This window comes from Grammomys surdaster, unplaced genomic scaffold (assembly GCF_004785775.1).
Source record: "Grammomys surdaster isolate TR1022 unplaced genomic scaffold, NIH_TR_1.0 125889, whole genome shotgun sequence".
NCBI lineage: Eukaryota > Metazoa > Chordata > Mammalia > Rodentia > Muridae > Grammomys > Grammomys surdaster.
Window position 1 is genome coordinate 383,329 of NW_021620714.1, and position 16,805 is coordinate 400,133.

Here is a 16,805-nt window from a genome sequence, read left to right on the forward strand (position 1 = left end):
TTTATTAATGTTTTAATTTTAATTTTAATAAATTAAATAAATAAAATTATTAATTAATTAAATTAATTAATAGATTTAAAATTAATAAATAAAAAATGATGATAAATTTAATTTTAATTTTAACATTTTACTTTGTAGTTAGTAAGTGTATACAATACTAGAGTCCATAAGATCTTTCAACTGAATTGCTAAAATAAGATATTAAAAACTGGTGTGCTAGAGTTCAAGTCCTTGCAGTACCTTCTTCCACTTGGTGCATGCAAAGGATAAATAGAACCACCAAGCACTGAATCTTCGAAGCAATACAATTCCTAGCAGAGCCTCAATTGTGAAGATAAGTTCTTAGGAGTAGTTCTTGGAATGGCAAGTAGAAAGAACCCACAAGGTAGATGTGATAAGAAGATGTTATCTTTGAATATCCTTTTTTCTCTTGTGTGTCTTTGTAGCCCATCTCTACAGTTGGTTTGCTATCAACATGGTTCTAGCATCTTTGCCTCTCCATTTCAGAATCTTATCATTGATTGGCCTGAGTCTAATAGCTCTGGGAACAGGAGGTATCAAACCCTGTGTGGCAGCTTTTGGCGGAGACCAGTTTGAAGAGCAACATGTAAGAGTCTTGTTATTTCTGTATTTCAAGAGTGTGTAACCAACATCAAAATGAAGAACCTGGCGGGTAGTCATTTGCTAAGACCGAGGTAATCCATTGATCAAGTCCAGTCTGGGGAGCTGAGTTCTGTGCTGGATGCTGGCCATCTGCATTGAGAAAACTAAAGGTCAATTAAAGGAAACTAACCAGGATGGGAAGTGGACATGTCATATGATGGAAGGCTGAAGAAAATGAGGACACAGAGACTGAATAACATAAGCAGGAAGGGAGATTGGATGTGGCTCAGGTGGTAGAGTACTTGTGTAGCACCCACAAAACCCTGTGTTCAGTCCCCAGCAAGGTATAAACTGAGTGTGGTGGCCCACACCTATAATCCCAGCATTTGGAAGATGGAGGCAGAGGTGTCAGAAGTTCAAGGTTATCCTCAGCTACATATCTATTTCAAGGCCAGCTTAGCATACACAACATGCTGACTCAAAACAAAATGCAAATGAGCAAACAAAACCCAAGGAGATAATCATATACAGCTGTTCATAAATAGTAGGGGATGACCATGTTTAAATCTGGGTCTAAGAAGTGAAAGCTATAGGAAGTTAGATACTTGCTTTATGGAAGGTAAAACTTCACATAGGATTGGAAACAGTGACCATACTTTCACTTGCAGTACTAGGAATGATTATGGTGAGTACATTAGGAATCAGAAGTATAACACAGAGATGATTTTGTGAAGGGGAGCACGACCAGATTGCAAGGAAACAGAATTCCATTTTATAGATGGACTTGCGTGGCCGATCTCCTCATAACATTTTCCATTGTCAATGGTGGGCGGGGGATATATGACCAAAATGAAAATGAGCACATTTGAAGAATATGACAAATGGACAGGGAACAATCTATTCTTGAACTTCTAAATACTTCTGAATCCCTCATTTTGTGTACACACACACACACACACACACACACACACACATTATTCTTCATGATTCTTCATGAATCTCTTCCTTCTCCCATAGCTGTTTATCCTGGTTCTGTTTCTTCCCTCCCTATGTTCTCTCCTCCTTCCTTCCTTACGTTTCTCTATAACACAAGACCTGTTATCTCTTCCTGTCCCCGTTTTCTGTCTGTGTCATATCTTCCTATGTTTCTCTTGCTGTACAGACCGCTTGGGTTATTCGGCACACTTTATTCTGGGATCTGTAGATTCTAATTGCTAGCTGACACTGGAGAAATGACAGACCTCTGGCAGATCAGCTTCTATGCACAATGAACTACTGGAGTTAGAAGAGTGAAAGTAGCCGGGCAGTGGTGGCGCACGCCTTTAATCCCAGCACTTGGGAGGCAGAGGCAGGTGGATTTCTGAGTTCAAGGCCGGCCTGGTCTACAGAGTGAGTTCCAGGACAGCCAGGGCTACACAGAGAAACCCTGTCTCAAAAAAACAAAAAACAAAACAAAACAAAAAAGAGTGAAAGTACATGTATATGGGAATGAGAAGACAGAGCAAAATACACACCACCAACTGAGCCCGGGGAAGGACTGATTGTTCTAGTGCATCAGGGAGAGCTGAAGTGCCAGAATGAAGTACACCCTGTGCAATAGATCACCTATTAAAAACTTTACTTGAAAGTTGTTGTATTTAGTAGCTGGCCCACAGACATATTTTAATGAATAGAGCAAACTCACTCTCGAGCTTCTACAAGCCACTTCTAGGCCACTTTTTGCACTCTCTGGAAGATCTAGCTCCCTGAACCCTAGTTATACTTTCTTTCTAGATCAATAGTAGCTGCACTACACTGTCCTACCATACACTTCACCAAATATATTCATTCATTAGTAAATATATTCAATATATACAAATAACTCAAGGAGTCATTTGCTTAATTTATACAGACAATAAATGCACAGTCAATAAATATTTATTGAATGTCTAATATATCTTAACATTTTTTCTAGGTACTAAATATTACCGAATAAAATTTCTGCCCTGAAGAAACTCACAATACATTGAATAATGGATATTTAATACAAATAAATTAGTAGTATAATAAATATGTATAAGAAACAAGAATGGTATTGGGGCACGTTGGTCACTTTCCCCTAGGTCTTAAAGGGTTTGTAATTGAGTTTAGTAGGTGAGTAAATGCTCGTCCAGGGTCAGCCAGACACTGTATTAGAGAGCCAATGAGATGGTCACACAATCTGAACCTGATGCTTTGTATGTCTTTTAACATGGAGTGGATTGGAGCTAAGACACACGTTTCCCTGATGATTTCTCACTGCAGGCAGAGGCACGGACTAGATACTTCTCAGTCTTCTACCTCGCCATCAATGCAGGGAGCTTGATTTCTACGTTCATCACACCCATGCTGAGAGGTTAGGATTCTTTCTGTGGGGCTGAATGTGTAGGGCTTTATTCTGACCAACCAAAAAGCCAATCACAGCTTCAGGTGGCCCAGCTTCTCCTTTCCTATGGGCTAATAAATCTATGAGAGGCCTGTTTAGTTTTGATTGGTCTATTTAAAAGAAGGGTTTGGGGGGTAGATGATGGGAAGAAGAGAGGATAGCTATGCCTATACCAAGAGCCTGACCTTATAGAGTAAAATATCACAGACTTGTGATTCATAATTGCTCTTCCCTTTCTGTTTTCTTCAGGGGATGTGAAGTGTTTTGGTGAAGACTGCTATGCACTGGCTTTTGGAATTCCAGGATTGCTCATGGTGCTAGCACTTGGTGAGTGTAGTGGAAAGGGATATTAACAGCTATTGACCCTGCCACATAAAAAGCATCATGTAGGCTCTTCACTAGTTCACTGCACCTGCCCACTAACCCTATCAGGCAAGTGTCATTGTAGTGGTTTCCCTTTGGTTTTGAAGATAAATTATGAATGACATCAGAAATTAAACTTTTAATTTTTATTATCTGTGTATCAGCATATATTTGTATATCACATGTGTGCTTGGTGCCCACAGAGGCCAGAAGAGGGCATTAGATGCTCTGGAACTGGAGATACAGACAATTGTAGTAATTGGGTACTAGGAATCTACCCCAGGTCTTCTAAAAGAGCAACAAATACTCTTAACTTCTGAGCCATCTCTCCAGTCCCATAAAACACTTTTTAAGTGCTATAGTCACAGAGTTAATAAATTTCAAAGAAGCCTTTTTAAAAAACAATTTTTTGGAGTACATGTAGGACTGCCAATCAGGAGTTTGAGTGCCTAAAAGTTTGAACTATCTCAGGTGATTCTCCCACCCCACCCCACCCCCTCAACTGCCTCTGTCTCCTGTGTGCTGGGATTAAATGTGTAACCAAGGCCTGGCACTCTCAAGTGATTCTTATGTGTAGTCAGGATTGAGGCCCATTGCTTATTGCTGAAATATGCAAGGAAGGAACTAAGATAATTCAACCTCTGTCTCCATCTAGTTTGTGATATCTAATACTTATTTTTCTGGTAAGTAGATGCTACTTTTAATTGCCTGGGTATTTCAAAGCAGCTTCCAGGTTTAGCTTTTTTTTTTTTTTTTTTTTTTTTTCTCTCTGCTCTGCAAAGCTCCCGAAGAATTTCCCACTGAACAAAGAGAATTAAAGAGGACCTGGATTAGTTAGGAAGTAATGCAACTTAGATCAAGTGACATTCTTTTAGCACTGAGAGCCTTGTCCTGGAAAAGACAGATGGGGGATATGTGGGCCTGTTAGTTTAGGCAAGTCCCCTAAGGGGAGGCTTGGGTGTGATTGTTTCTAGTCATTGACCTGGAAACGTGTCTCACTCTGAGCCTCTGGGTGACACCCCTCTGGAATATATCCAGTCCAAACACAGAAAGAGCTCAACAGAGGAGAGGGAGCACAGATATTCAATGTTTGCTCTGATTCTTTTCTACCAGAAAGGCTGAAAGTAATACGGCTCCCAATTCCAAACAAATGTATTCCGGGAGATCCATGGTGAAATACTCTCTGCTTCCTTCTCCCTTTAATTCTAAATATTTTCCACAAGCACTTTCTTGTTTTTTACACTTATTATCATGGCAGCTTTTCTATATCACTGCCAAGTAATAATATTTAGGCATTAAAGCAATTATAAAGTTCAAAAATATTTTGGAATTATAATGCTAAATAGGTGGTATCTGTCCTTGTTAGTCAGCGGCTGAATTTTATGGTGCTAATAATATTTCCTATGTAACAGACTTTGTGTTAGGTACTGGAACCATATGAGTGATTAAAACAGTTATAAAGTTCATATTCTCAAAGAATTTGTATAGTACATGAAAAGTAATCCAGACAAATAAACTGAGATTTGCCACATAGAACAGTCACTATCACAACCAGGAAAGTATAGAGAAAGAAGAGCTTCTGATGAACACTCTGGAGGTTGTAAGGGCTTGCCTACGGGGAAAATTCTAATATAAAACCTCAAGGATGGATAGTGTTTATCAAAGAAATAAGGTGTGGTTGGTGTCTTTAGATGAGAGATATCATGGTTGTTTAAAGGCTTTGGATAATTCAGGTTATCTGGAGCAAAGGAGAGAGCAACAAAGAATAAAAACTGCCAGAAACAAAATAATAAAGAACAACTTAGGCCATGAAAGATTTAAAACTTCATTGTGAAGACAATAAAAAAATCAGCAAAAAGGGGTTTTGAGCAAAGAAATAGTTGTTAGGTCTTTCTTTCTTTCTCTCTTTCTCTCTCTCTCTCTTTCTTTCTTTCTTTCTTTGTAGTGTTTTATTTTTTCAATGATTTGCACTATGGAGAAGAAATTGAGTTAAGGGTAAAGCAAGGCTAATATTGATCATGTTTGCCCTTTTAAATTTTGTATTTGAGGTGAGTGCCTTACTTGGCTCACCTATCTCAGTCCCTTCTGAATTAGCAAGCCTTGGTACAATGGGATCTGTGAAGTGGGGGAAAAGATAAGACACTGTTGACTACAGGGTTATGACTTGAACCACAGGCTAGGTAATAAATCATTAATTGAGATAGTGAGGGTTGACAGGTTAAGGCAATGCTGGTGGATTTGTTTTGGGTAAGCTGTATTATAGGCGCTCTTGGGACATCTAAGTGCATCACCAAATAGTTACATGGAAATACTGTTTTAGAGCCCAGAGAAAAACAATTAGGCTTTAGGTACAGGTCTGGATCTATAAGGTGTAGCCAGTAATTAAGTTTTGAAAATAGAAAACTGACAAAATAAGAGTAAGGCAAAAAAGAAGACCTATGCTCACACTCTAAAGACACAATAGCATTTAAAGGACAGGCAACAAAGAAAAGCCCTCAAATAAGTCATAGAAACTACAAATGTAGTGACACATTTGTAATCCTAGTACTCTGGAGGAAGAGGCAAGAGAATCATGTGTTAAATTCCAGCCTAGGCTACATAGTGAGTTCAAGGCCAGAGTGGTCTATAAAGAGATACCATGTCACACAGATGAAAGGAAGGAGAAAGAAAGAGTGGAAAGGGGAATGGAAGGAAGGAGGGCCAATTCAGTGACGACTACTTGGCGAATAAAAAGAGAACTAAGAAATAAAAATGTGGGTTATGATACACAGAGTGAACTGAAGAATCCTAACAGGATAGACTAGGATTTGGGGGTTGGAGACAGGAAATGATGGACAGCGGTTATAGCATAGGGTACTGAAGAAGAGTAATGAAATATAGGGTGAGAAGTCACAGGTTAAGTGAGCTTCTTTGAGGGAGGTGCCATGTGTTTTCTCCCTACATTCCCACAGTGTCAACTACAGCGTGTAATACAAGAATGTGTGAATGAACTTCTTCATGGTGGTTGGTATAGCTTTGCTTCCTGGTGCTGTGATAAAATAGCCTGACTAAAACAACTTAAGGGAGAACGGGTTAGTTTGGCTCACAGTTCCAGGTAATAGTCCACCATTGCAGGGAAGTCAAGACAGCAAGAACTTTAAGCAGCTGATCGCATTACACCTATCTCACAACATTGCAGAGAGCAATGCTCTCCAGTGCATAAGAGGACTCAGGTGCATTTGGTCATGGCCCCGCCCAGGAAATGATGCCATTCATGTAGGGTGGGCCCTTCCACTTCAGTTACCCTGATTAAGCTAATCACTCATAGACACTCTCAGAGGGTCCTGCCCACGTGATTCTAGGTTTTGTCAAGTTGACAATACTATTCATCACTTATGCTGAGAGCATATATATACTTTTTTAATACAGAAGCCTCATTCCAAAATGTTATTTATGGCAATTTCTACCCATGAAATCTCATACATTGTGCTTAGTTTATTTACTCTTCAATTTTCTCCTGTTTAAAAATGGAAACATAGTACATATTTTGTTAGACTATAATAATAAGTTGAGGTATATAAAATGATTAGCAATCTACTTGTCATTCTTCAATAGATGATAGGATAATGATGAATTTTAAAAGGCTTTTCCTGCTAAGAATTTGGGATTTTTTAGGCAGATCATGGAAAGAAAATTTTAATTTGGCATCACTCTAAAGAAGGAACTGACTAGAAAAATGAGAAGTAAGCTGATGGACATTTTAACATTTAAGAATAGAAATTGTTCTTGGTAGAATAGGGGAGGTGGCGATGGTAATATAAAAAAGGGGACAGCTGAGCTGTGCATTCGGGAAAGAAAATCAACCAAAGTTGCTACCATATCACATGTGGAGGTGACAAAAGGGGGGCAAGGATGACCTCTATCTCCGCTACCCCTTGAAGATCTCCTTGAATATCTCCCAACAATTAACCACTGCCTTCCCTTGACTACTCGGAAGTTAGAGAGTGAAAGTCAGTTCTCTGTGAGATTTGATGCAGACAACTGAATATTCTCACTGAGAAACTGAGAAGGTTGTCTGTGGTTCAACTGCAGCTGTGTTTGCAATGGGAAGCAAGATGTACAGAAAACCTCCTCCTGAAGGGAACATAGTGGCTCAAGTTATCAAATGCATATGGGTAAGTTCATGAATTGCCTGCCTGCTTGCCTTTTCCAATAGAAAGGAAAGATGTCATGCTCAATGTGTGGTTCTCCATACATGGACATATGTTTTTCTCAACCATCTTCCTTCTATGAGCCTACCTTTTGACAAACTGAGTTTAATTGGTCCTCCTTGCCTCTACTTGATCATTAAGGTTTCGGAAGTAGTCAGTTTCTAATAGGCGAAATTCTTCTGGGTACAGTTGTAAATTATGTTATTAGAAAACAAGGAAAGATTAAAATTACACCTCAGATATTGGAATTTTGTGTTTGATAAAATTCAAAGTCCATGCTTGACAGGGGAGATAAACAGTTGGGATAATCAGGGAGTACTTTCTTTTTGTCTGTCTTTGATTCTGGTCTCTGCCCTAGTTTGCTATCTGCAACCGCTTCAGGAACCGTTCTGGGGACATTCCAAAGCGACAACATTGGCTAGACTGGGCAGCAGAAAAATACCCAGTAAGTGGAAATTGAAGAAATACCTCAAAATTCTATGAAGTCTTTCAAATTCTTTTCTTCTGGCACACTTGACCTCTTCTTTCACTGTTTTTGACCATTCTTACTCTAAGCAAGAAAAGCACATTTGGAACTTCTGGCAATTCTGCCTGCTCTTTCTTCCTCCCCGCAGAAGCATCTGATTATGGATGTGAAGGCACTGACTAGGATACTGTTCCTTTATATCCCACTGCCCATGTTCTGGGCTCTTTTGGACCAACAGGTAATAGTAGTTTTTGAAAGCCATGTCTTTCTTCATCCTCTTTCTTATCATTGGAAAAGGATATCTCAAAACAAAATCTGTCTGCTCTAGGGTTCACGATGGACTCTGCAAGCTAACAAAATGAATGGCGATTTGGTGAGTTGAAAAAGTTTCCAAAAACATCTGTTAAATTTTCATTGTATATAATTTATTTGTAATTAATTTAGTTTATACATTTATTTATTTATTTATTTATTTATTTATATTATTTTAATTTATTTTTTTGGTTTTTCGAGACAGGGTTTCTCTGTATAGCCCGGGCTATCCTGGAACTCACTCTAGACCAGACTGTCCTCAAACTCAGAAATCCGTCTGCCTCTGCCTCCGAAGTGCTGGGATTAAAGGCGTGTGCCACCACGGCCCGGCATATTTATTTATACGTATATCTTTAATCTTTGTGATTAAAAGCAAAATTGACTTGAAATCATTAGAGATGTACATTAAGCCCAAAAACACTCAGTGAGGTAAAGATAACTATGAAAAATCATAATCCTGTCTTTAGAAATCAGGAGGGTAAGGTAGGAAATACCCAGATTCCTCCGCTCACTCACCCCCTCATGATGTGCTCAAAGGATAGCAGATGAAGTAATGCAAGCCTGGCTGCATGATTTTCTTCCATTTGAGCATGTCTTAGGACATACCAAGAAAAAGTTTGACTGGTGCTTTTACACAACTTCTCCTATCCCTCAGGCTATGTCACACAGGGGACTCATGAGACCTGTGGGAAAATTTAATAAAATGTCTGATTTATAGCTATGGAAAGAGTGAAAAAATTATAAACACTATTTTCTCTTTTCCCCATGTTCATTTTTTAGTCCATTCTCTATTCTTAATTGTTCCATCCATCTCTAGATGGATATTGATATATACTATACTTTTATATTATTTTATTTATTATTATTTATTATTATTTACTTTTTATTATTTTATTTTTTTTATTATACTGATACTTTTGAAACAGACAGGGTGGGTGACACCAGGAGCCTCCAAAGCATAATTTGACCTCTCCCCTCTGCTAGTTGCTCAGGAGTTACCATGGCAGTTCTCTTGTTGATTCTCTGGAGAGCAAATTTGAAAGTTGAACATAATATGTCAGGGGCAACTCAGGCTGACCATAGTACCTGTCCGTCACCTCTATCCCTGACTATGGTGATGAGATTAATTAAAACATCCAACTTTATCACTCTCAAGCAAAGTGCAGTTCAGGTTGAACACTCCTCATTTAAAAATCTGTAATCCTAATTGTTCTTAAAACAAAACAATACTATTCTTGATCTAATGATATCACAAAGCAAATGTTTTCACACCATAAAGTTTTGATGCACAGAATTCTTGCCAATTATTGAATAAGTTACCTTTAGGCTAGTGGATGAGACAAGTATAAGACAGAAGTGGATTTCACGTTTAAACTTCAGCCTTACTGCTCCTCCCCCACTATGCACAAGCACAACGATCGGATTGCAGATCCCAAATATTTTGCAGAACGAATTTTTTACCCATACACAGAAAGCAGTCTTCTCCCTGGTATCCATCTGTCTTTAGCAAATGGTCGGAAGCCATCCAAGTGTCTTCGCAGCCCAAATACCTTTGCCAGTAAATCAGAAATCCTGAACCAACGATTTGATGATTTTTTTTTCATATGCCTCTTATCTACTATCAAGATGGGTGACCTAGGCTTTCCTTGTCTTTTGCTACTATCCAACCATCGTTTATTCTGATGTTTCAGGGGTTTTTTGTACTTCAGCCGGATCAGATGCAGGTAGGAGACTTGTCTGTAGTAATAGATGTGTGGTTTTCCTTTTTGTTACCTCATTTGTTCCTCCCTGGCAGCGTTTGGGTTAATGGCTGTCCTCTGATGTATTCCTCATGTGCTAAGGAGGCTCATGCTGAAAACAGTTTCCTTGGCCTTACTTCTCTCTTTCCCATCCTTTGTAAAGGATGTTGTTCTGTTCAACTCCAGGGAGACTGAGTGTGAGCCCCCTGATAAAGTGTGAGCATTGAATTCTCTCTACATCAAGATAGTATAATTGGGAATATTCTCAAGGAAAGTGCAAACTCACGGCTAGGGCTGTAGCTTAGCACTTGTCTGACACACAGGATGTCCTAAGTCTGATCCCCAGTACTACCAAAACAAACAAAAACAAAGTATAAACTTTTTTTGCTTGAGCAACAAAGTCAGAATCTTTGCTTACTGATGGCGAATTTCGGAATATTTATTTAGCCCCTCATTTTCCCCTTTAAGATGTGAAACTAAGGATAAGGGACAATGGGAGAAAATGATTCCTAATTTAACTGACAGAAAAACAGGCTTGGGAAAACTATTCTCTTGTATTTGTAAGTCAAGATGTTTTGCAAGGGAAGTAGAGCCTTGGGTATAAGGAGATTGAGAAATACGGACTCTTTTACCTCCTAAGTTGAATGTGTGGAGACTGAGAGAGCATGCTGTCGGCTGAGAGTATGAGATCATTCAGGACGGGACACTTGTACTGATCCTTGTTACCATGGTGTTGCAGGTACTAAATCCCTTTCTGGTTCTTATCTTCATCCCACTGTTTGACCTTGTCATTTATCGCCTGATCTCCAAGTGTGGAATTAACTTCTCGTAAGTGCTCACTATGACATGAACTATGATATGCCAACTCAGTTTGCTCAGTTTGGTGATGATTCAGAGCTAGGATATTTCTATCATAATGGTTATTTCTTTTGATGTAGCATTCATCTGTTTTTATTTTTCCGTGTTTGACAAAATTCTATTAATGTGGAAAAGCAGAAATTAGGTCTAACTGGTGAGGGTCAGTGCCAATGTTACAGACTTGAGTGCATCATGCTGCAGAGGTTGGTCTCAACAAGTATGGGGTATCAGCTTTCTGAAGCACCATGCTGCTTTGTCCAAAGAAGCCTGCCTTATTTTGTATGTGTTTGTTGGGGGCAGTTTTGTGTGTGTGCCACAACAAATGTGTAGAGCAGAGGAACACCCATGGGAATTGGTTCTCTCTTTCTACCGTGTGGATTCTGGGGATTGAACTCTGGTCATCAGCCTTCATAGCACCACACTCTGAGCTATCTTCCTGGACCAAGTCCTAAGGTTTTGATGACAACTAACTCTTCAAAATCCCCTGCTGTTTCTATGAAACTAAGAAAGGACCTTGTAGGATTGGGCACAGCATTGTTGGTAGTTAGCATGCACTGTAGGCTGCCCCATGCTTAGTAGAAAGCATCATTTGTAAATTTTGGTGAGGAACAGTTCAAGTCTCCTCCCATATCTGATGTAACAGCAATGTGCTTGTGACAGTCAAGTGGTGAGCACTTTACCACATACAAATGCCCTTGTCAGCTATTATGGAGCAGGTAGTAGGGAGTCTAGGGCCAAACTCCTTGTGGATGTAAATCAAGCACAGATCTTTTATTCAAGGTGTTCACTGGTTAGTAATGGAGCTAGAACACAGGCAAAGGCAACAGTTATGTGGGTTATCTTTGGTAAATATTCTAGGAAGGGAAAGTGGAAATGCCACAGAAGAACAGAGGAGCAAGTCCTTCTTCATGCTCAGACCAACAAAGACTTCTAAAGAAGAAAATGAGTCGAAGAATTGCAGCAGTTGATGTCTATAACAAGCCTGGTTATATTGCCATTATTTTAATATTATATTTAATATTTAAAATGTATCTAATTATTATATTAATATTTATAATCACATTTAATATTTGATGTTACATTATGACATAAGGCTAAAGTAATCATAATCATAGCAAAGGTGGGAAAAGAGGTATATTACAGAGGAGAGTCAGCAAGTGTGACGAATAAAAGGGTGTTTTAGGGAGAGTTCTAGAAAATACTGTAAAAAGTAATTGAAATTAAGAAAGTCTTTAAAGACAAGCTAAAGAGTCTGGACTTTGTACCTTTGAGAAAGGGGTAGATATAACAGTTTCTCCTTTTCCTCTACAGATCACTCAGGAAAATGGCTGTTGGCATGATCCTAGCCTGCCTGGCCTTTGCAGTTGCAGCGCTTGTAGAGATAAAAATAAATGTGAGTTCAGTGACTGCTAAGCCTCCAATCTGCCCCACTCACCTTCCTCACATGTTCAGTCTTGATTCCTTGGGTCAAACCACAGTGTCCTTTCACGGGACAGCCCGTGAAATGAAGAGAGCAACAATACAATGCGGTCCACTTTCCACCCGAGTGATTCTGAGTTTACTTTCAGGAAATCCCACGACACAAATACCCAGATACCTATGGAACAAAGGTTTGTGCCTTTGTAACTATACACATAATTCTTCTGCCACTTTTAGTTAAAGAACTATGAGACCACAATTGAAGGGATGTCTGTTACCTACCATTCATTGCTGCCTGCTTCCTGGAATTGGGGTCTTCCCCACATTAAAAAAAAAGGTTAACTTTTTAGATTTCTAAGCCAAATGCTCTTCAGAGGGATAAACTTGTATAGTCGTGGCTAGCAGGGCTAAGATGTCAGAGACAGCACTAAGGTACGTGTTCTTGTTCTGTCTGTCTCTCAGGGATTGATCCGTCCTCAGCCAGCTTCCCAAGAGATTTTCTTACAAGTCTTGAATTTGGCAGATGGTGAGATAAAGGTGACAGTGCTGGGAAATAGAAATAATTCTCTCTTGGTGGAGTCCATCAGCTCTTTTCAGGTGAGGTATGGGTCCAAATGAATGAGAAACTGTATAAGCTATAGTAGCCTTGGTTGCTTTAGTGACATTCATCATTAATTAATGGCATTAATTAATCAAGAAAATAATTATTTTCTTATGTCCTTCAATAATCTCTGATCACCGTATTCTAGTGATTGCATAATATTCTATCCTTTAAATATAGTTCATTTAAGCATGTTCTTACAGACATTAAAGTTGGGTTTTGTTGTTTGCCGTGCAAACATTACTACCACATAACTACAGTTATAGCCCTGTGAGGGTTTATTTTAAATGTTTATTTATTTTAAAATTATTTTCTAATTTTATATGTGTGGATGCTTTTCTTGCATGTATATCTGTTCGTCAGGTGTGTGCATGGTACCTGCAGGGGCCAGACAAAGACATCAGATGCCCTGGAACTACAGTTACAGATTATTGTAAGCCACCGTGTGGGTGCTGAGAATCGAACCAAGGTCCTCTGGAAAGGCAGCCAGTGCTCTTAACCACTGAGCCATCTCTTAAGACCCTCTACATTTATTATTATGCATAATGTTACAACAAACATTCCTCCTCAGCCATATATGCCTCTGTGTCTTATGCCAGTGTTCTAGGAATGAAATAGCTAGTTTAGAGAAAGAACTAGTATTGGATGAGGGTATACATCCCAAAGCTATGAAATTGTAATGTCTACATTGGCAAAGAAAGTGAATATAACACATTCTTCATCCTATAGAACACAACACACTATTCGAAACTATGCCTGGAAACAAAAAGCCAAGATTTACATTTTCATCTGAAGTATAACAACTTGTCTGTCCACAATGAACATTCTGTAGAGGAGAAGAACTGTTACCAGTTGGTCGTTCGTGAGGATGGGGAAAGTATCTCCAGTATGCTGGTAAGTTAGAAAATTGTTCAAGTTCTGAATCTTGTCCTGAAGTAAGGCTCATCAGAAGTCACCACCGATCTGCCTAAAAATGCAATGTTCTGATTGTAGGTTTTCATTTTTCAGATCCTACTGATTTTTTGCTTTCCTCCCTTGCAGGTAAAGGATACAGGAATCAAACCAGCCAATGGGATGACAGCCATCAGGTTTGGGAGCTGGGGACTTCATATAAAGAGGCCTTACATTTTACTTGTTTTGAGCAAGGGTAAAAGTCAGGGACACTGGTGTCTGTCACATTTTCTAGGACAGTGAAAGGCCAATATGCCAGCATGCTTCTTCCTGGCATATAACCCTGAATCAGTGGAGACCTTTTGTTCTCTACCATAAAAGGTTATTCTCTACCTAATGTAATTCCTTTATCTTACTTATCTTGCTCTGAGTGAAATAACTGTAAATTTCTGTGTTCATCAGATAAACATTTAGAAATGAGCAAATGCTCCTACTTTCATTTTTGGTAGTTGGATGTCTGCCCTATAAAATATAGGTTTCCATTATAAGTTGACAGAGGTATCAAGAGAGTTGGTTCTTAATCCTGATAAGGTTAAAGGTCTTGTCAGATAGCACAGGACAGATAGAAAGGTGGTTACCTCCTCTCTGTGGCTGGAATTAGACACCAAGACCAGCTAGTTATTATTTAAAATGTAGAGGAAAAACCACGAGGTAAAGTCTGAATTCACTGAAAAGTAAAATCCATTTAAGTGCTTGCACTGGAGAGGCTTCAGAAAAGACAAACTACCCAGAGGAAGTAAAGCAAGACAGAGCATCAGGGTTAGACATTTCTGTATCAATAAGGAAGAACTAGGAATCAACTTTCAGAGTACTAGCAGGACAGGAACAAATAGACAAATAAATGAACTTGAATGTAAGAAGTAATCACTAGCCTTAACTTACTCTAGGAAAAACAGACTCATTTTTCTAGAATATTAACTTATGACTGACATATATTCACCAGATGGCCAGGAAAATTAAAAGGTTTTACCTCTAGAGTGAGACCAAAACTAAAATTATTAAAACAGAAATGAACCAACACCCCATTCTGAGGGGGACTTAGGGTCATAATACTACAAAGAGGATTCTGGAAGGGCCTAAGATTTCCAAAGACTAAAATATAGTGACAAAATGCCTTCTGCAGGGTGGGTCTCTAAACGTCCCATGAATCAAACTGAATTTCTTATATAAAAATATAGCTGGTTGATATAAAATGTTATATCTTTAGAAATATTTATATTGTTTTTCTTAAATCTCGGTTGAGAAATTCCACCATTAGGAAGGAAAAAAAATGGCTGGGGAAATGGTTAGGTTGGTAAAGAGCTTACTGTGCAAGCATGATGGCCCAAGTTCAAGCCACAGAACCCATGTAAAAACCAGTGTGGTGGAGTGAACCTGTAATCCCAGCTCTCAGTGAGAGATACAGTCTCAGACAACAAGATGGATGGACATCTTGAGAGACAGTCTCCGTAGACACACACACGTAAACACACATACATATAGTAAAGAAAAATAAAAGGAAATTGAGTATTTCTAAATTAGATTGGAAAGGAATTCAGATTGTCATGTGTGACTTTCCTTTTAATTTACCTGGCCATCTGATGAGTATGTGTCAGTCATAAGTTAACATTCTAGAAAAGAAGTCTGTTTTTCCTAGAGTAAGTTAGGGCTAGTGATTACTTCTTACATTAAAGTTCATTTGTTTGTGTATTTGTTCCTGTACCAGCCACTATGTTACACACTTAGAATATAGTATCAGGTGTCCTTGTTTGGATAAGATTTTCTGATGTGTAAATAATTTGTCTACCCCCAGGTTTATTAACACTTTGCATAAAGACCTGAATATCTCCTTGGATGCAGATGCTCCTCTGAGCGTGGGCAAAGACTACGGAGTGTCTGAATACAGGACTGTGTTAAGAGGAAAGTAAGAGCTTTCCCTTATGGACATCCTACTTTTATCTTTTCAAATGCTGTTCTTGTATTTTGGTGATGGACACAGGCATATCTGTGCTAGTTTGGGGTATCGGAAGATTTCTGCTTTGTAATTCTTACCTCCTTACCTCAGGCTCATCTGATTTCTAGTTGTGTTGAACACATCATGTAGTTAATACAGCCCACCTCTGTGAGGTTCACAAAGTCTATTATTGATTTTGGCTCCTGCTCTTTGGTACTTGTCTTTGGTACCTCATTATTTAGAATTTCCTCTCAGGTTTCCTGTTTTATATTATTCTTGAGTCATAAGATTTACATGAAAAAAGTTTGAAGGCTTGAAATATATAAAAGTTGATCTGTGTAGTCTTTTAGGGCTTAGAATCTCTCTCTCTCTCTCTCTCTCTCTCTCTCTCTTTCTCCAGGGTTTCTTTGTGTAGGCGTGGCTGTCCTGGAACTCACTCTGTTGACCAGGCTGGCCTCGAACTCAGAAATCCGCCTGCCTCTGCCTCTCAAGTGCTGGGATTAAAGGCGTGTGCCACCACTGCCCAGCCAGGACTTAGAATTTCTTATGTGCTTAGAAGGCAATTACAAGTGTAGATCCAAAGCAGAAATGTGGCATAAAAACACCTCACTCCTAAAAGTGTCTGTCTTCAAAGACAGATGACTTCATTACTTTCCTCATTAGAGTTGAGATTTCTCTTCTCTGGGCTTGGGAGTGCTTTCCTAAGCAATGCTGTTTATTCTAACCAAATCTCATCTTGTCACAGGTATCCTGCAGTGCACTGTGAAACTGAAGACAAAGTCTTTACTCTCGATTTAGGTCAACTAGACTTTGGTACAACATATTTATTTGTGATCACTAATGTAAGTAGCTTACAGCTACTTCCCTTCCCTCTGTCTGCTTGCCTGCCTTTTTATCTCTCTATGTCTCCTTTCTTTTTACACACACACACACACACACACACACACACACACACACACACACACA

General features: G+C 39.0%; 1 protein-coding gene across 2 annotated transcripts in view; it reads left to right on the forward strand.

Annotated features, from left to right (window-relative positions):
• The window catches only part of Slc15a2 (solute carrier family 15 member 2), a 29,950-nt gene that overhangs the window by 9,628 nt on the left and 3,517 nt on the right, over positions 1–16,805 (forward strand). For both annotated transcript variants that reach the window (XM_028752258.1, XM_028752259.1), the window contains 15 exons: positions 508–607; positions 2,887–2,977; positions 3,257–3,334; positions 7,442–7,524; positions 7,919–8,005; positions 8,175–8,264; positions 8,355–8,399; positions 10,030–10,062; positions 10,817–10,905; positions 12,247–12,328; positions 12,817–12,951; positions 13,685–13,849; positions 13,997–14,043; positions 15,699–15,809; positions 16,585–16,681. In XM_028752258.1, coding sequence (XP_028608091.1) covers positions 508–607; positions 2,887–2,977; positions 3,257–3,334; positions 7,442–7,524; positions 7,919–8,005; positions 8,175–8,264; positions 8,355–8,399; positions 10,030–10,062; positions 10,817–10,905; positions 12,247–12,328; positions 12,817–12,951; positions 13,685–13,849; positions 13,997–14,043; positions 15,699–15,809; positions 16,585–16,681 — 1,333 coding nt within the window. The remainder of the gene's footprint in view (positions 1–507; positions 608–2,886; positions 2,978–3,256; positions 3,335–7,441; positions 7,525–7,918; positions 8,006–8,174; positions 8,265–8,354; positions 8,400–10,029; positions 10,063–10,816; positions 10,906–12,246; positions 12,329–12,816; positions 12,952–13,684; positions 13,850–13,996; positions 14,044–15,698; positions 15,810–16,584; positions 16,682–16,805) is intronic.